A 20,024-nucleotide genomic window follows, 5' to 3' on the forward strand; every position below is an offset into this window, starting at 1 on the left:
TTGACACTATGCAGTTAAAGATGATATATCAGATAGAGCAATTCAAATTATTTGTTTTTCTAAGGAAACATGTCCCCAGCCAACATGTCTGGTGTAGTCTGGTGATGGCAGCTCTGAAAATGCTTCCTCCAGGCTCACAGAGCTCCAGACACCATCTTCTCTTCTAATGACGATGTGGTCGATAACAGAGGGAGAGGCCCAGGGCTAAGTACACTCTCAAGTGTATGGATGATTATTTCCTCTCTTCGCTGCTACTGTATTGCTAGCTATGAAATATAGGCCAGTGTGGCTTACTTGGGTTTCATGTTTCAGGCCAAAATATGACAAAGAGATGAGGCATTGTTTACTGGGTATGATGCATTCAAGTGCTCTAGAAAATGGCCAAACATGAACATAGGTGCAGTACAGTTTACACATAATGATGTCTTCCTTCAAAATACCATATTTTACACTCAATAACCATAGCTAAGTTATCAGTTTCATCAACCACCCAGAAATGGTTGACATACTATTCATTATCCCTGCTGTCGTCTGCCAGAAATGATCTTTTCCAGTAAAGACTCATCGTATGACAGATAATTAGAAAGGCCAGAAAGACTAATATATCGACTTACAGTCAGAGGGACAGCCATGAGGAAGCAGTTATTATTTCCTATGCTCATCACATTGGTGGATCAGATATGATGTTGTCTTGGCCGTTGGCCCTTGTATTCTGTTCCAGGTTGCTGTTCACATTCTGAAAAGCAGTTTTGGCTTGGCAACCACACAGCCATTAAAGGAATAGTGGAAAGATATTGTTGAATAAAACGTTACTTAATAGACACTTGGTACCTGGTACCTGTTGTAATCTGTGCAGCGATGAAGTATGTGAAGCACTGAAAAAGTATTAGGCCCACAATATTCTGTAGGAATATTAATTTTTTTTTTTTTTTTTTTTGCAGTGTTTCTCATGTAGATCATTAAAACAATTCCCTTTATTCACTCTCTATTGAAGTTAAGTAAAATGGAGACTAAATCAAGATCTGAATGTCTATCTGATTAGCTAGTATAAGTCTTTGACTTCCTTTTAGATGCTTAGTCATCTTTGATTGTGCTGTGATTCATACATGAGCCCCACCCCCATATCCCTGCATCGGAAAAGATAAACGAATTACTGTAGAGTGGCAGCACATCTGAGGGTGACCATTTGCCTATTTTAATTGCACTCAGAGCATGGATGACGTAAGTGTTCACAGCTTCACAGTCGTCACGTACCGAGGCCAACGTCAGCAACATTTTCAGAAACACAGAGTATATTTTTAATCTTCATCACACTGCCCTACACAATAGCTCTCTTTTCATGATGGATACCATTTAACCACAGGTGCTGAGTTTATTGATGACTCCAGGTCCATAATACAAGCTGACAGATCTGATGGTCAAACATCATCAGACATATTACGACACCACCTAATTATTTTTGTGGCAATGCCAGACAACATGCTCAGAGGTGGTCAGAGTGCAGGGTTGTATCTGCAATTTTTACTTTTAGCATCATCACGATGTATATTTTCTGTTGGTATTGAAGGATTTATGTTGGATGGTTTTGTCAAGCCCCTTGAGGAATGTTTTTAATTCACGAAAGGATATATAAACTTGAATGAGTGCATATTTTTCTCACTTGCTCAAAATTTACTTAAAAAATGACTTGATGCTCCAATTGAGATATCTGTGGTAGCTACTCTAATTTTACCCAAATATTTTTTCCTTCTATTATGATATCTGTATTAATTTTACTTTAAATAGCTTCACTCACTCTAGCATGTGCCTTATATATATATATATATATATATATATATATATATATATATATATATATATATATATACATATATATATCTGTGCACCAGCTTTTTCTGTCTTATCGCTGTCATGATGCCCATGCTATATATCACTAACCATTTCTTCTACTTTATTTTAGCCGTTTTTCTATCTAATATGATAGAAAAACCATGATATTATAGCACATTCTATGTTTGTCTTTATCATAGCTGCTGGATCTTCATAATTGTGACTGAGTGATGCTGGTCCGACTGTCCGACTGTCACGGGTGAACTGCCCCAGTCAATAGGAGAAGAAATGTGGCTGCATCAGCAGGTCTGGCAGAGGGGATGTGAACCCTGGGACAGAGGTAGGAGGAGAGGCATGTAGATGGTATATTCAGCAGCAGCATGTGCAGCACTGGGTTCGGGCCATGTGTTGTTCTCTGTTTTGGCTTCAAAATAGTAACAAATCTATAAATAAGCCTACATGACACAAATCAGAGACACTCGTTCTCAGTCGTCCTACAGTCAATATGATAGTTTAGGAAACATTGTGCTAATGAGCAAAGAAGCTGTTGGAATCCATTCATTTCTCCATAATACAAGCTGATGCATTACAAGCATGTAATGCATCAGCTTTTTATCTTCTAAAGGGTGAATCAGGGGGTGTAAAAAAGAAAACATTTTCTGCTGAAAAATACATTTCAATCATTCCACCAAGTAGCCTATTTGCACCCCCTAAAGGGAGGCCCACACTCACAAACTTCAGGTCTGTCTCTTGCATCTTAATTAAGGTCAGCGTGGGAAGGTAGATCTCTCAAAAAAAACAAGATTACTGCCATTCTCCTTCTTTGTGGGAACTGGGCTATTGATCCATACAGTTGTGTCAGAGTGCACAAAGCAGGGGGTGAAACACACACAAAGAAACCAAGAACCTTTTCTTCTTCTTCCTTTCCTCAGTCCAGACTACAGAAAGACAAAAGGGGCATTTATACCCTGCCACTGTCCCCCCTCCAGACACTGCAACCAATGGGCTTTTTCATGTCTGCTCACATCCACAGCCACTGACCTATTATTCCACCCTGCTGAAAGACCAGCAGTCTCCCTAGAAGTAGCTCAGTGCATCTGACCGACATGAAATTTTCTATACATGAATACTGCTCATTTTAAAGGTAAGCTCAGTTTGATTTGAGGAGTAGTCATGGACTGACAAAACAGAATCATGGCTTGGACCCAAATAAAACCACACAGGCCTGTTTTACCCTGTGAATTGGCCAGCATGTGGCGTTCCCTTAACTATGTCAAAGTAAAAATTCCAATCCAACTTTGTATTAGCTAGTTTTTTTTTTATTACAAATACTATACAAAAAGTACTCGGTGTACTCACAGCTACAGGGCTATATGACATTGCAAATCAGTGTGTTCACTTAGAAGGTCTCCAAGCTAACGCAATTTAAAAGTCCCATGTCGTATGAAGGGAATTGAATGAGTTTTAGTTTCTAAAAGTGTTCAAATGAGCTTCCAGGACTCCCTTAAATTTAAGTATAGTCACAACAATACTTAAAGCACCAGCCTCAGCCATGCCCTAAGGTCAGCCTTGCAGGATTTGGTTTCTCTGACTACCAGAAAGATTTTCTGAAATCTGTTAAATTTGATATACTTTAATCTAACTACTCAGAAAGCAGTCAGCCATTTAAAAAGGTTCACTTGACTTCTAAGTATTGCCATAGCTCCAAAGAGAAGCCTGAGAGCAGACATTTGAGGTGGTTAATGGTACTTAAGACCACAAACATATTGTCTCAGAAATTTCATACATATTAAAATTAAAACACAGTAACAATGTAAAACATGAACCCTTAAAACAACGGATTTGAAAATATCGCAGTGACTAAGCAGTAACTGTCTGAATCACCGTGATTATCGTGTTACCACAGAACTCTGTACCCGAATAACATCAAATAGACTTTGTGTGGTTAGTAATTAATAAAAATCCACAGATTAATTAGAAAACATTCCCAGTGCACAACAAAAACGTCTGATCTCATCCTATATTTCTAAAAGGAAAGATGCTGCATGAAAAAAGATCGCCAGCTGCTGCAGAGACCAAAGCACGACTCTTTTAGAAAACATCATGCTATGAAATCCATAAGGAGCAGTTTAAATGAACAACATGAGAATTTATAAGATTGTCTGATGAAGATGAACAAGATGACGTATTGTGGAGATCAATTGATCTTGAAAATTAACAAATCACATTGTCAGAATGTGGCAGCCCAGAAAAAATCCACCAAGCTTGTTGTCTAGCCAGCCATGACATGAGGAAGGATGGGTGAGATGGCTAAATTAGGCCAAACAGTAAATATTTCAGGAAGCCTCGTTCATTATTGATGAATGGCTTTACCTTGCTAAGCAGACTACATATCGAGTATCTTTCCAGTCTCCTCTCTGCCAGTGTTCTCACTCTGCACACGACAGATAATGAAGAAATGTGGGGAGCCCCAAACTACGGGATTTACTAAGGGAGGTTCTAGAGAATCCATAGTAATTTATAATAAATACAATCATTTACACATAATGGTTTTTTGCCATTATGGCGTGTGTTTATTCTGCAATAGTGGCAGATTTAATTGAATTCCAAATATGTGCAGTCACTCCAAGTTCTCTGGGCAGAAGAAATTTATCTTTTCCAGTAATCGTTTTAGTTGGGGAGATCAAAGGTCAAGGTCAGGAACAGAAGAGCTGAAAAGCTTGAACTCATGCCTTCTGGTTAGAGTCCCTAAGTTCAAACACATATGTGACTCAATGACTGTTGCCAACAAATTGTTCACTTTTGCAACCCATACAACCACATACACATCGCCATTTTTCTGTAATCTATATTTGATTATGTTTAACTTTACTGAATAAAACATGCAATACATTTGTCATGTGCAAACATTGATGGATTTTTCAAATGGAGGACTGTGGCGGCACAATTCAGGACATAACTTGTGGCTTTGGTACTCACTGGTGGTGTTTCCAGACATCTGAATGATGCATTTGCTTTCTTTTCCAATTTCCCTTGAATTGAAGGGGCGGACACGCACGGCCACCTTTACAGAAGCCCCTGCCATGGTGCTGTCTTGCTAGCACCCTGGGGTTCCTTCTTTAGTGCCCAGCTGTAGGGCCTGCAAGTCTGTAGAAGACAGAAGATACTGTTGTAATGATGGATAGAAATGTTATGTAATGTTGCATAAAGTCCTTTTAGATGTTTTGCAAATAGCAAGGGCTTAATATTACATCTTACAGTCGATCTGATCAGAACAATAGGGGAGGGCAGGGCTGTGGCTGTAATGTGAAAAGGCCATGCACGGTCAGCTACAGCCGAGGGACATGGATAGCACAGCTAGCAGTGACAAAAGAAGTGCAGCAGCAGCTAAACGACAATGGCACTGGAAACAGCCACAAATCCAGGCTCTGGCTCCATTCAGCAGCGCAGTTTCGTGAACAACTTGACACTGTCTCCCAACAGATTGAATATGTGTATTCAATCACTGTAGTATGTGGAAGCACTGCTGGTGTATCAAGAACTACCTTAATTTATCATCTGTCATGATCAAATTACAATCATTAAATGTTTTCATCAATAGGTATTAACAGCAGGCAGAATGAGACAAATAGCTTTCACTGCATGCCTCAGGACGCACTGCAAATATTGCAGTACAAGATTATAATACTTAATATTAATAAGAGAATGTGTCGATTTTGTAATTAATCCATGGCCACAATTTTACAATTTGGAATAATGTTGGGCTTTGCATCGATCGAAGCATTTAAATGATTGGTGACTCAGACGTCCCTCATAATCATTATCATTTTCATCACTGGGTGTTGTAAAGTTGCTGTGTCACCCTGCTTTCTGGTACAAGCTGCACAGCTGACACCTAAACAGATTGACTTGTGGGTGTTCGCAAGTAACCCTGTTTCAACAGAAACCCAGCAACATCTCGGATGTGAAGGTTCAACTGCACTCCCCAATTCACAAAAAAAATTGATTATTAGGAAAAGAATACAGCGGAGTCACATATACTGAGTATCACAAATCCAATCTGATATATAACGAGTTATGAAAAGGAAATTATTATGCTTTGAGTGGATCTTATTTAACGTCAACCCTCATAACACCATGCTTTTAAAGAAACCATTTGCCACGGCTCAGATGATCAAAATCAGTTATTTCAATTTTTTTTTGCCAACATCCACGACTATAATCTTCTTACACAGACCAATCAGCTGATGATGCAGCTCAGATGGGCGGCCACCATTTTCCCTGTGACAAAGGCTAATGTAATTTACCATGCTGATGTCTGCATGACGTGGCGACAGGTTAATGCCATTTTACCTTATTCCTCATTAAAGAAATACAGATATCACTGTCTCCTTTGATAAAACAACAAAGCCTTAAACCAGAGGACAACACTGTCTTGAGCCGTAGCCTTCATGAGGTCTAGACTAAGACTGATTACTTTAAATCTGGAAGTCATTTTGAAAAATTAGTTATTGCGTCATTCCCAGAAATAAAGATTTCATATTTCTTCCATTGAGGCTGAAATGCACCGTTTGGGCTTCCTCTCACCCAATGACTGGGTATTTGTCTCCCCCGGTCTGGCTCACACGTCATGAAAAAGCACTGTATTATAATAACAATAGTAATAATAATAATAATATACACTTTTAAATAAAACCACAGTAGACCCAGTGTGTTACGGGGCAGCCATAATGTCACTCTTCCCTGTTCGGTCTCTCCGACATTGAATGGCCGCACCCTTTGCCCATCTCCTCCCTGGAGGTTTCACACAACGTAAATAAGGGCTGTCTCATTAAAGCTGCATTACAAATGGAAGCACATTCACATTGAAATGAAAGAAGACATACCTCCGCAATGCCACCGACGTCTTGTTAGCGGTATCCTCCAGCCTACACCTGCTCCTCCGGTCTCCGGCTCCGGCTCCCGGTCCTCTCCATGAAAAACGGGCAGGGCTGAGCTGAACCGCCGGCGGTGTGTCACCCACCTGCCCCTCTCTGCCTTCCCTCCCCCCCGGCCCCCCTCCCCCACAAACGCACCTGCCAAGGTCGGTCGGTGTGTTGTTTGGACGGTCGGGACGCCTTTTCACGCCCCGGAGCGGTCAAAATGGCTCTGTTGTCTCCGCGTCTTTGGCGAGGATGCTGGAGCTCCACTGAGCCGGTGACATCACCACTGAGGGAGGTAACAGCATCAATGCGGTGGTGGGACGGAGAGGAGGAGGAGGGGGGGGGTAACTGTTTTACCCCAAACACCTCACAGAAAAGCTTTTTGTTGTTGTTGTTTGTTTTGTTGTTTTTTTTTTTTTTGTTTTTTTGTTGTTGTTTTTTTTTTTTTTTGCGTAAAAGCTGCACATATCGTGCATCTAACACTCTAACATGTGCTCTAAACAGGAAAGGAGGTGTTTGTTTTCAAGGGTTGGTTCTAAAAGATGTGCACAGTAAACATTAAAACGCAGTTTGCACGAATGAGGTTTAATAGGTCAGAGCAGGGACACCAAGCTGGCACAGAGCAGGCCTCTGCACCATGGAGACCTGCTCTGTGAGCTGCACAGTCACACAACGACTGCAGCAGAAATGTTAGCAAAGCAGATTTAGTTTGTGTTTCCTCCTTTTTCTGCATCACCACTGAAGATTTGTGAGGTGTCTGCATTGCAGTTTGAAGTTTTTTTGTTTTTTTACGGGTAAAAAAAAAAGTTAACTAAAAGTTAAAAGTTAAACGTGAAACACTCACTTTGTACCAAAAAAATGAAATGCTCTGTTGGTTCTTAACACGAACCAAAGGATGTGGATGAGGCTGAGAGCTGTATCACTGAGGCCAGTGGGGCAGACATTTTGGCTTGTAAGCAGGAAGATGAAAAAAAAAAATGCAGTTAATAATGGCTCTGTTCCATTAAGTGCCACAGGAAGCTGTGTCAGTGAGCCAACATGAACAATACCGGCACCCAGCACCCACTGCTTAGATTGAAAAGACAGATCTCTATTTAATCTGAGCAGTTATAGTGGGACTTTGCCAAAAATGTCTGCTCTGAGATTTGGTCTACTGGCCATCCTCACTGCAGATACTTTCGGCTGTTAATGATAAAAATGAATCGTGGCTGAATTTGGATCACTGTTACTGTACACTGTAATGGAAGAGCTGTCTGCAGTGAGAAAATCCTCATATCGGATCCTAAAAATGTCTTTTTAGGATCCGATAATTCAAATTCATCTTGCTTTAGACCAACAAATCAACAAAAAAAACAACAATAGAACAGATGAAGAATATGAAATACAAGATTTTGAAAAAAAAAAGATAGACATTCTCTTGAGAAAGAAATCATACCGAGTTATGATAAGCCTTCTGTTTAGTCCCTCTGTGTAGAGAGGATTGTGTCAATGAAAAACAGGAGTCACTCCTAACAACAATTGTTTCCTGTGTAAACTCAGTAGCATATGTTTTTTCCTTTTCTTACCTAAACCATAATATTTCTCCAGACATGAGGTTAGCTCTGTGTAAATTATAGTAACCATGGCAACAAACCTTCATCCTCCCTTCAGAGGACACTCCAGCAGGTCATATCAGAGGACTGAAACAAATGACTTCCTGCTTCTTCTTAGTAAGACGCTTTAGATAGTCATTGAGCTGATTGCTGAGATGACAGGACCAGGACTAATAATGTCGATGTGTCCTTGTGGACTTGATTCAGAAGCAGAGGACCATGATAGCTCATTAGCTGCAAAGGTTGTTGCCATCAGGTCAATGCATTTTGATAAAAAAAATAATGGTGTATTAAAAAATGATCTTATAGTCTAATAATAATAATAATATTCTTCAAATGTACCTCTTAGTTGAAATTAGTTGCTACATATAATATAACTGGTGTAAGTTTGTATTGAGATAAAATAAAGTCCATTGTGTATGAGATACACATATGTATGAGAGAGCAACAATGAAAGGTATTGAACAGGAACTCTCTATCTGGTGGCTGGATAGTTTGGTGACTCAGGTTTCAAGCTGAGTGAAATACAATGCAATTGTGTTTCATGACCTTGCTATTTGCACAGTTAAACCATTCCTACAGCCTTCTCTCTCTCTCTCTCTCTCTCTCTCTCTCTCTCTCTCTCTCTCTCTCTCTCTCTCTCTCTCTCTCTCTCTCTCTCTCTCTCTCTCTCTCTCTCTCTCTCTCTCTCTCTCTCTCTCTCTCTCTCTCTCTCTCTCTCTCTCTCTCTCTCTCTCTCTCTCTCTCACACACATGGAAACATCTAGCTGATGTGTAACATTTCTCTTGGGCACTCTCTGCCTTTTCTGCTTATATCTGATACAGCTACTTTATTTAATTCATCATCATTAAGATTTCAAGGTCTGATCCATGCACTGAAAGGATATGATGCTTGAAGTGTGTTGAAGCACACTGTGCCAATGCTGCACAAAGAATATAAGAAGTGAGCGTGAATCAGAGCAGATGAAAAAGGATGATGTCACAACTATGAATCACCACAGACTACATACTGGGCAAAAAAAAAATCCCAAATGGGTTCATCTGATCTGTTTTAAAATGAAGTAGGCTCGGTTTCAGAAGATAAGCTAAGTGTGTTTTGATTGTTTAGGCCTGCCAGTGTCCACCAAAGGAACATGGAGGAGGAATCCATGGCACTGTTTTTGTCCAGCTTTCCAGCTCTGCCCTGCCACGTCTAAATTCAGTTGCACAGAGACCTGAATAATTCATTGGTTGAGTATTGAGTGAGCTGTCGCGTTGAGCCTAGTTAGACAGACATGTTTTCTTAAAGAGATGCTCTTGGTGTGTCTCAGAGCATGCAGAGCAGGTTGCTCCCACCCTAATCATCTTCAACATAGGAAAAACAGGTTTCACATTCTGAAGGATAAATGTAAGAATAAAAAGTCTCCTAATCTCACTGTGAGGGAAAGAAGTTTAAGAGAATATATATAATGAGAACAGAATGGTGATTTGTATTTTATGATGTCTGCAGAATTACATGTAAAAAAAAAAGTGGAGTCATGTGCAGCGAATGCCTGATGACAGATTTACAGTAATAATCATGTTTCATCACATTTTTACTGAACAATTTAACTCTTTGAATGATGAGGGTGGGCTTAATTTTAGGGTTGGGATTTTTGTTTTTTTAAATATATTAATAATCTAAATGGTGGTGCAGTGGCTAGTGCTACTGCCTCACAGCAAGAGCCTGGGCCTTCCTTTGTGTAGTTTGCATTCTCATTGGACTGTGGACTTTGTGCCACAGTTCAAAGACGCACATGTTTAGGTTAATTGGAGACCATAAATTGCCTGTCGGTCTTAGTGTGATTTTTGGTTTTTTGTCTCTGTATGTCGGCCCTGCGATGGACTGGCGACCTGCCCCAGGAGCACCCCCACCCTCGCCCAGGAGGTCAGCTGGGATGTGCGACCCTGATGGATAAGTGAATGAATCTGTAACTATAAATAGCTAAATCAGTCAGGTAATAGCAATGGAATAAAAACGGCAATACTTCCCTCCAAACAACACAAGATGTAAATTATAATACAATGCCTCAGTAGATGTGATGTGCCTGTGGGGTGTTATGTGTTATGTATCAGCGAGTTACCGTGATGAATATACATGTTTAATCATCCCTATGATATTAGATTTTCAGAGTGACTTTGAATCCAGCCCTCAGTGGGTTGATTCTACTGCCCCCTACACGAACCAGGGTCTGTATCCCCACCCCGCTCTCACTGGTGCAGTTGGTGAGAGCTCAGAGTAGCTGACGGTAGTGCTGTCTGAGGTAGCTGTCTTTGTGTGAGTAGCGGTGATGCCTGGCATTAGGGGGCTGACTCTGGGATGCCAGTGATCACTATCTAACCTCCTTGAGGTGTCGTGGGCCTAACTAGACGAAACACCGGTGAAAGGAGGTTCCCACCTGATGACCCCAAGGACATGTTAGCTATCACTGCTCACTGGCTTAGTTAGATATTATCTTTAGGGCAGGGCGAAAGTTTGTTGGTAGGGAGTTAGTCACTGAGTCTGGTCCACAAGTTTCTTGTGTTTACTCTAAATGCTGAAAGTTGCTAAATCATGGGTTTAGGGTCTCAACAAATACAATGCACATCATATTTTCATCTTGAATAATCTGTACATCAAGATCCAATATATAACTTTAATGTTCTCTCTGAACGGTGTACATTACCTGCATGTCTCCTGCAAAACAAGGTCCCCCCTAGTGGCATAAAAATAAATAGACACCATGGAACTTTTATGGCTAAAATAAGCATTAATAAAAAGACATCAAACCATTAATAAACATTCATTAAAGATCCGTCTGACTCATTAGTTCAATCCCAGTATAATGGCTGCTTTCAAGTTTTGCTCTCCTGCCAGAACAACTTGGATGGGTATCAAATTGCAACCTTACCCCATGTCAGTGATGTCTCAGTGGAGCTTCTGGACTTCTTCAAGTCTTCAAGTGCTTCCAAGAAAAACCCTGTCACATGAGCATTTCCTCATTTCCTGGGGATCTGAGTACTCAAAAAAGTACGCAAGGGCTAAGAAAAATGCCATACATCTGACCAGAATAAGGGAGAACAGTTTATTTTAGTATTCAGTGACACATTGGAACTCCATCATCCTCACAGGAAAACTCAATGTAAACAAAATCTCATGACAAAAGGGAAAGAAAATGTCAGTGAGACTTGGTACATGTAGGTATGTGACATTTTACAGACATTTCACCGTTAACCACATCACGTGCACTGCACCGACCACTCACACGGTGCCCACCGCAATATTTAGCACAAAAAAAACAAAACAAAAAAACACAGCCACAGGGGAATGACTGGCTTCGTCTGTCTAGAACAAACCTGTCCACCCAAATTTTTCACCGCAGAATGAATAACAGTCATTGTTTGAAAATTTTTGAAAAGTAAGATGTTCTCCTCTTGCTTATATTGCTTGGATGGCCATAACGGAGAAGGCAATACCCTGAACAGAATAATTCATTTGTACAGTGAAAAACTGTGTTAAGAAAAGTTGTTAAAATCACTTATCACAGAAATATCATTCTTTGTCCAGTTCAAGATTACACTTTTGATCCAGTTGATCATTTTGACCAGTTTGATAAACACTGCAGCGTAACTTTTCTGGCCAAAACAGGATCAAGACTCAGAACTAAAATAGCATACTGTAAATGACACTTGGAAAAGTACAACTTCTGCTGCGTAACCTTTCACTTGTATGTATTGATTCAAAAGCTTGTGTCATTAAAACACAGTTAAAATAAGTCACTACTAATATAGGTTTATTATGCTGACATTTAGCAGCACCGCTCAGTGGTAACATTACAGTACTGCATTAACTGTATTAACACCTCGATGTAATTGCACAGATGGACATACAGGTATGTTTGGCTTTAATGCAGCCTTAAAGCCACTGTTACCCTGCCAAGGGTTTTCATGTAAAAAAGTTTAGGTCATGGTTACATATCGTGATCTCACAATTGCCATAAATGTCATAAGTGCTTGAGTGTGACTAACTCATTGCTTCCCAGCTGTTGCTGCGTGTGATTTAGGAGACCTGTAACTAATTACGAGTCTGTCGTTTAAACTCCATAGTGAATATAGTGTGGCCCTTGCAGAATATGCTCCAATGACCTTTTGAAGAATTTAAATTTTTTATCAGAAGAAGCAATATTTTATCGAATAACTGCTAAAAATTTAATAATCAATGAAGTCCTTCATAAGAACATAGAAAATTGCGTATTATTAAAGAATGTGGAAACACTACTATCAGTAACTTGTATTATACTTTGTGAAGTTACTATTCAGGGAAGGGATGATCTTATTCAAAGATTATTTTTACGTGCTTAATCACTCACTGAAAAATGGGGAGGAATAATGTAAATCCTCCACAAATACACAAGTTAATGAGGAGTTACTAGCTAGCTATTACATGTGGGTGCAGAAAACATTTAAACAAACTGTTAGAGATCTGGGGAAATATGCTTTTTTGCTGTCTTACTCCAGGTCACGTATTAATGCTGATTTCATCTTTGCACATCTAGTCTGGAATTTGAGAACTGAAATGTTAGCCTATTATTTGTGTACTGACTACACATTGATGAGGCCTGGGTCTGAGTACAGTAAGAGGGCAGACAAGTGTGTCTCTCTGAAAACTTCAACAATGGAAAAACACAAGAGCCTGTTCATTAGGATGTCAAAATGTTAGTTCGAAAGGCTTAAAGCTTGTGGTAAAGAGCCAGAAGGACAGCTTGAGTCACTGTAGCTTTTTCCTGGAGTCACTGAGGCACCACTTCCTTCAACGAAGCCAGAGCTGAATGGATGCGGACATGAAGCCTGTTCTCAAAATCGTAGCCTGTAAAATCCTCCTAAAAATATGATGGATACTTGTCAGATGTAATAGATTCTATGGGGATAAAATAAAATAAATGCTAATTTAGATGTTTACTTAGTGAATATTTACCTTTGCTTGGAGTAGCAATGACCTTCCTTTTCCCACTGTCTGGGAAAACCAAAAAAAAAAAAAAAGTGAGAGGAATATAAATGAGCGTGACGACTGATCAGTACAATTAACATTAACGGACCACTTGCTTTATCCTCCTGAGACCTGACCTTTTCATTTGGTATGCATGTTGGTGGGAATTGCTGGCCGTCTGGATTGCACACTGATCATTGAAATGTGCTTTTGCGACCACAAGATGACAGACAGCGAGTCCACGAATGAGACTAACAGGTTTATGTTAAACAAAATTAAGTATAGTGGTGCAGACCACCCAAAATGTAATCTCCTCGTGATGATGGAGGGTCTTAGGAGGTTGAAAATGAACCAGAAAAAGAATGCTATGTACACTAAGGCTGACCTCTGGTTGTGTAAGCAGTATACATCCCAGTTCATAGACGGCATACGGCTGAACATATGAGTTGATCTGTCGCCCATATTCATCTCTAGCAGCCAACTGGAAAGACTGGAGCACAGACAAAATGGATGCCAAAAGCAAGATGAGAGGCATTAATAAGGCAGATCATCTGTATTACACAGTACTCAGCGTAGACTCATACCTGAACAGCGTCTCTCATATTTCCATAACATTTATGAATGGCACCAAGAAGGAGATGTTTCAGGCCTCTGCATGAAGCTTCATCTACACTCTGCAACACTGACCAGACACAAGATGACATTCTCAAATGGGGGGAAATCAAATTCTTATAATGTTTTCTGAGAGTAACTTGCTTATGCAGTAGGATTCGTGTAGGTTACACTCACCCTGATTCATTATCTGCAGTTTAGATGAGGAGCAGTTTGGGAGTGCTTTCCAAAGATACAGCACTTCAATTACACCAAGGATGCATAGCTCTCTGGTGGGTGACATCTTTCTCAATCTCTCAGCCTGCAGATAAAAATCAGACATAGAGGGAAAATGCTGCCGACACACTTGGCGTGTGAAAAGGAAAAACAATGAAAGAATTTACAGCTAGACTCACCCTTTTGACAGCAAACTGCTCTATCTGGTTGTTTTTTCTCTTGAACAGCTTCTGCACATCTTTGAAAACTCCACTTGCTCCATCAAGGTCACCCGAAGCACCCTGACACACTGCAAAATAACAAAATAGGCAATAAAAGCCTGAGCACAAGCATCCAAAAAGTGTAACCATTTGCTATTGTGTGTCAGGCTCACCTCCGGTTAGATAGGCATAATAACACTGTGACCAGCGTGACTCATTCTTCAGCCTTTCAAATGCCCTGTACGCATCTTCAAAATTCATCTCAATCATGCTACACCAACCTGATATGAAGAGATGAAATAAAACAAATCCATTGTTGCAGTGTTCTCCACATGCCGATATGTTATATTTTAACCTGACGAGGAAGCACATACCAATCTCATAGAGACACACATGTTGGATCTCTCTTTGGTCTGATGCAAGCTCTAAAGCATCATGGAAACAGGCCAAAGCACTGTTGATATGGCACTGGGGACAGAGGAGAGAGCACAACAGGTAACAGTGATTATGTTACACAGACATACACCCCATGCACGAGTGAATGAGAGTTTGATAAGTGAATGGTAATCTGATATTGGTGATCAAACAATCTGTCTGACACACATATTAAATATATGTGTGAACAGATGCTGCTTAGCTGGCTGATGGAAATTTCTTTTCACATTCATTTAGAAATGTTCTGTTTGTCCATTAAAGTCTTTATGAACATTAAACACCCAAATTAAGGTTGCCGCAAAAGACAACAGTCTTGTTAATATTTGATTATGCTATCGCTGATATTCCCGGTCTTGAGCTGGGTACATGCCTCTAGCCTCTGAACCCGTCCTTTGAAGAACATGAAGAGTGATGAATTGGGGTAGACCACTGATTTCCTCTGCAGAATAGCTTTGGCTTCCAGGAGCCCTGCATGTGTATCAGAGCCATCCAGGGCAAAGAAAGGCAGCACTACTGTGTGGTACCACAAGAGGGCCAACCTGAGCAAAACAACAAACAACAAAAAGGTTACATGTTCAGGACATGGGAGAAAGGTATGATCCAGACACAGCACCAGCCCAACAGTATATCCGCAAATTGTCCACAGTGCTGACTAGCTAGTTTCTACCTTTGTCTGACATCTTGCCATGGACAGACAGTGAGCTGTGGGTGAGCCATCAAATATATAGTTGAAGGTTTTAAAACCTTAATGAGAAGTTAAAAGGCACTAAACCCTACAAATAACAGCGAGACAGTTGGGCCAGATGACAACTATGTGTGCAGGTCACACTGAGCAACAGATTTCACATGTAGTGATCAAATAATAGCATAAATGGATTAGAGCAGCTTTAAAACGGCAGTGAGCTTCGTCTACTCACGTAGCCAGTGGTGCCTTCATGTCTTTGCTCTCACTTGCGTACATAAGGGAGGACAGACCCTGCAGTCGGTCACCAGGGAAGCCCAGGAGGTTGATAATCTTGAGCAGGTGTGGCGGTACCATGGAGATGCAAAGATGGAAGAGGCCGTAGCCAAAGCTGACTGAGCCCTTGAGCCGGTCGAGGGCTTCGGGCGTCACGCTGTTCTCCATTGGTGCATTGTGGTTAGCGTTGTCCGCCAACAGTGAGTCCTGATTGACAGAAGACCTCCGCTGACAGGCCTCCTGCAGCTGGCTGATGTCACTGTGGCACTTATTGTACATTTTCCACGCCTTGCGGAGAATCCAGCCTCCTTTAATATATGCTGGCATAGGAAACAATAAACAGGATTTCTTGTTTTTGTTTCTACATCCAGACAGACACTAAAGTATGAAAATACAGTTTGGCTTTTTAGTTCAATTTAATTACCAGAAAGTTCCTGCTTGACGAAGGAAAGCACTGCAAGGTACACCTGACAGTCAGCAACAATAATCTGTCTCTGCAGGCGGTCCACAACAACAATGCCTGACCTTTGGGAATCCATCTGTAACACACACACATACATTTAATAAGCAGGATCAACATACTGCAGCATGTTCCCCTTTTGGTAGCTGTGTTTCTGTGTTCCTGTGAAATTTCCTGAATTACCCAGATGCTGGACAGAAGGTTGCACCTCTCAATCAGTTTGTTAATTACATTTCACACAAGTACTGATCAAATCTGTGGGTGGCTTTGATAGGATCTCACTGCTGCTGCCTACTAGTGATGGGAAGTTTGGATCTTTTAACAGACTGGTCTTTAATCTGGTTCAGTAAAATGAACAAACCTTTTTTCAAGTCATTTGTTCATTTTGTTCATTGGAACCAGTGTGCCGCTATAGCTGTTATTTAAGTAATGACTGAAAAAGCTTGGCTTTAAAAAATTGAAGTGCAACATGGTTTGCTTATTCACACGTTTGCTTTGGTTAAACTATTGAGCACACTTTTGGGCCATAGCCTACTGAAGTTAAAATGACTGATTACTTCATTTTCCAGTAAGGGGAGCGCTCAGCCTATCATTAAAAAAATTCTCATTCTATGATGGATGGTCACTTCAGCCTAACTACTCACTGAAGACCTGTAGTGTATGAATTCATTTAAACAGAAAGGCAAATTAAACATCCATCCCATAGCTACAGCATCGGTCATGTTACTGCTGTAACCACGTGAACAATGAACGAAAGACCTGAAGACCCTATTTTATGAGTCGTGAACGAATCAGCCATTCCTACACAGAGAATATGTGTCAGAAAGACCCGTTCGTGAATGAATCTGAGCCTGCGGCACGCATGCACGGAGCAGGGAACAAAGAACAAATCACTCACTGAGATGACTTGTTACTCCTGAGTCATACAAAAGATTAGTTCAAAATGAACAAATCGTTCACAAACGATACATCACTCTATTTGTACTCACACTCTTTTTTATCTTGTTTCGAATTGTCTCTATCACCCCAGCGCTGTCACTCTCACACAGCTTTTCAGTGGTCCTCAGGTCATCACAGGCCGTCTGCATCTTCTCCTCCTCAAATGTCATCATGGCATTCTGCGATAAAATACAGCAAAAGGTCTTTCACCAATATATGGAGTAGATTTAAAACACTCTGTAGCATTTGAATTGTTCATTTCACTTAGTTACATTTTCAACCGCTGGTCCATCATGGATGCAGGGTTAGCCATTTCCAGCTGGCATCGCGGTCAAGGGTGGGCTACACCCTGGACAGGTCGCCAGACTATTGTAGGGCACAGAGACAAACAACCACTCATGCCTACGGACAATTTGGAGTTCCCAATTAACCTGAATGTGCATGTCTTTGGGCTTTGGAGGTGAAAAGAGCGCACCCGGCTGCAACCCACGCAGAAAAGCCTTGGGAATTTAACCCATAACCTTCTTTCTGTGGGGCAACAGCATTTGTATTGTTCCAAAATGAAATTGTCACTGAGGAGATCTATGTTTGAGCTGGCTTAATCTTGTAATAACAGTGAAGGAGTGTTATGTAATATTCTTAAAATGCAGATGGGGACAAAGGGCTCTTTCTGCATGACAATGGAGAACCACAGTGACATCTGTGCAGCTATGTGTTGGGGCTGCAAAGACCCGACCCAGTTGGTACTCAGAAAATCTTATCTGTGATGCTGTTCAAAACATTTGCCACATAAATGAGGGATAAATACATCCTAGTGACATTCAGGGATGGGTTTTTGCATTTCCACATTAGCTTGTTCAACGTTTGCTAATCTGTATATGACTGTCACTGCACATATGAAGGCCTGCCATGTTGGTCAGACATCACCTCCCCCACTGCCTTCAGGACCATTTAGCATCTGGAGACAGAGGGTGACATCATCGCTGGCTTCATGCTGTGTGAGTTTCAGTGTAAGAGGCAGCTACAGATTAAGTATGTGAATGACCATCACACTCTGCAGCAACATTATAGTGATGCACTTCTCTGCAGGAGCAGTCTGCTGTTCTTGAGAGGAAGATGCATCCTTTATATTAATGGATGGAAATGCAGAGGAGATGATGCCAGCTATGACAAAGTTTGACAACCAGCGAAACAAGTTTGACATATTGTTTTATTTTCGGCCTTGATACTTTGTGACTTTGCTAAGGGGCAAATTTGAACTGTGACAGTAGACGCTTGAATCTAACTCTGCTGCTATATGAATTATGTTAATAGCTTTTTGCCACTAAAACTAACTGATATTTCCTCTGACATTTTACATCATTCTATCATTCCATCATCAGCTGAGCAGAAACTCACCAGGAAACTGACGAAACTGGCTCCAAAGCTCATCAGTGGGCTCTGAGTTCTAGAGAGAGAAAGCAGATATAAACAAAGCTGAGTGTTTTGCTGAAATATACTGTAGCTTTAGCACCACTCTCTCAGGAGAATGGATCATATGCGTCACCAAAGGGAGCTACTGAAGACTTTTCCTGCTGCCACAAATTGATCATGCTCTGGAGCAAGCAGGTGCAGCCAGCTCTCTTTCTCAGGATTGATTTTAAAGACACAATCCATATGGTATGCAGGACGAATATTCCCAGTCCAGCAATGGCTTGGGGAAAAACACATTGACATGAAAGTCCTCACTGACCTGGTAATATGATGAAAATATCAGCTCTGCCTGTCAGAGGGAAGCTTCAAGCAAGCAGTTATTTGAGTTACACTGTCATGCAAAGCTGCGATCCATATAATGGCACAATCCTGTTCTACTCCTATTTTCTTTTAAATGTTTAAGCCACTTGTAACATATTTATTCGAGAGTATTTGGCATCCTGTTGATATTCTATGTTTAGGCTCCCATCTGGATGTAACAGGTTATCACGATGTGATGGCAAAGGTGTATTTACCTGTATCGCCTGAAAAGCTCGTCACTTTCTTTGAATCCGTTGTTGAGCAGCATGTTAATACCTTGCAGAGCCATCTCAGCATCATCTATGTGCTCTGCCTTCACCCCTACCTGCTGCTGCTGGGACTGCTCCGGACCCGCCATTGTTTATACCACAGCTCAGAGGCGGCTGGATCAAACCAATGCAACGGAGGACAAAATGAGATCTGGGTTCTCCTCTGAGCCAAACCCGCATTTGTTTCTGTCCTCTGGTCAAGGAGGCGGATTGAAACAGATAATCGACCGGCTACAGTAGAAAAATAAATGAATAATAATAAAAAAAAAAAAACTCTGTGCAGCTTCCGCAGGCTCCAGACGTCTGTGCAGCTCCGGGATATCAGCGGTCGGCCCCTGATGTCCAGACCGGCTCCGTCAGACTGCACTCCTCATCTGCAGAGCGCAGTCACAAGCAAATGTGTCGCTGTTTGTTGGTAAACCACCGAAGCGTCAGCTTTCCTCCTCTTTGCTTTCTCTCATCAGCATCCGATGTGTTACATAACGAGGACCCGGGCTGCCGTGCTGATCAGCCAGCCCCACGTAATGCGCTCGTCAGACGGCCTGGCGTCATAACGCACGGCGCATCGCCGGCCGGGAGGATGGAGGGATGAGGGCCGCCGAGGAAAAGCTGCAGCCTGTCTGCTGTGGGGGAAATCTGAACGGTGAGACCCCAGACATATGGCTCCTGACTGACCTTCTTAACTGATTAACCTGGTCGTTGAAAGCTTCATTTGTGAAGGTCCTGTGGAGATAGGGGTGTTTGGCACCTGAGGTCATTAACATCACGACAGAACAGGAAAGGTAATCATGACTCTCTCTCTCTGACAAACAGCTGACAAAGGACTATCAACAC

The 20,024-nt window shown here is 41.3% G+C and overlaps 2 protein-coding genes across 2 annotated transcripts in view; both read right to left on the minus strand.

Annotated features, from left to right (window-relative positions):
* The window catches only part of kif1aa (kinesin family member 1Aa), a 34,402-nt gene extending 27,634 nt beyond the window's left edge, over positions 1-6,768 (minus strand). Inside the window, exons 1-2 of the mRNA XM_029499305.1 lie at positions 6,717-6,768; positions 4,810-4,977 (exon numbers count right to left, since the gene is read on the minus strand). Coding sequence (XP_029355165.1) covers positions 4,810-4,915 — 106 coding nt within the window. The 5' untranslated portion in view covers positions 4,916-4,977; positions 6,717-6,768. The remainder of the gene's footprint in view (positions 1-4,809; positions 4,978-6,716) is intronic.
* A 6,272-nt stretch (positions 6,769-13,040) lies between these two features.
* On the minus strand, positions 13,041-19,279 carry ttc39c (tetratricopeptide repeat domain 39C). The gene is made up of 14 exons (XM_029500688.1): positions 19,137-19,279; positions 18,547-18,595; positions 17,199-17,327; positions 16,174-16,288; positions 15,709-16,069; positions 15,162-15,330; positions 14,731-14,824; positions 14,530-14,637; positions 14,336-14,445; positions 14,118-14,241; positions 13,913-14,010; positions 13,714-13,818; positions 13,317-13,355; positions 13,041-13,221 (listed from the first exon to the last, which is right to left on the minus strand). The coding sequence occupies exons 1-14, from the start codon at positions 19,277-19,279 to the stop codon at positions 13,132-13,134; spliced, it is 1,734 nt and encodes a 577-aa protein (XP_029356548.1). The 3' UTR covers positions 13,041-13,131.
* Positions 19,280-20,024: the final 745 nt, after the last annotated feature.

Source organism: Echeneis naucrates, chromosome 4, assembly GCF_900963305.1.
Source record: "Echeneis naucrates chromosome 4, fEcheNa1.1, whole genome shotgun sequence".
Taxonomy (NCBI): Eukaryota; Metazoa; Chordata; class Actinopteri; order Carangiformes; family Echeneidae; genus Echeneis; species Echeneis naucrates.

Bases quoted from the DNA above. Each gene is read 5' to 3' on its own strand.
- ttc39c (XM_029500688.1), bottom strand. From the start codon at position 19,279: ATGGCGGGTCCGGAGCAGTCCCAGCAGCAGCAGGTAGGGGTGAAGGCA. The intron at 17,328-18,546 runs GTGAGTTTCTGC...ATTTTATCGCAG, and splicing joins CCAGTTTCGTCAGTTTCCTG to AATGCCATGATGACATTTGA. The intron at 13,356-13,713 runs GTCAGCCTTAGT...TGGTTTTCCCAG, and splicing joins TACTGCTTACACAACCAGAG to ACAGTGGGAAAAGGAAGGTC.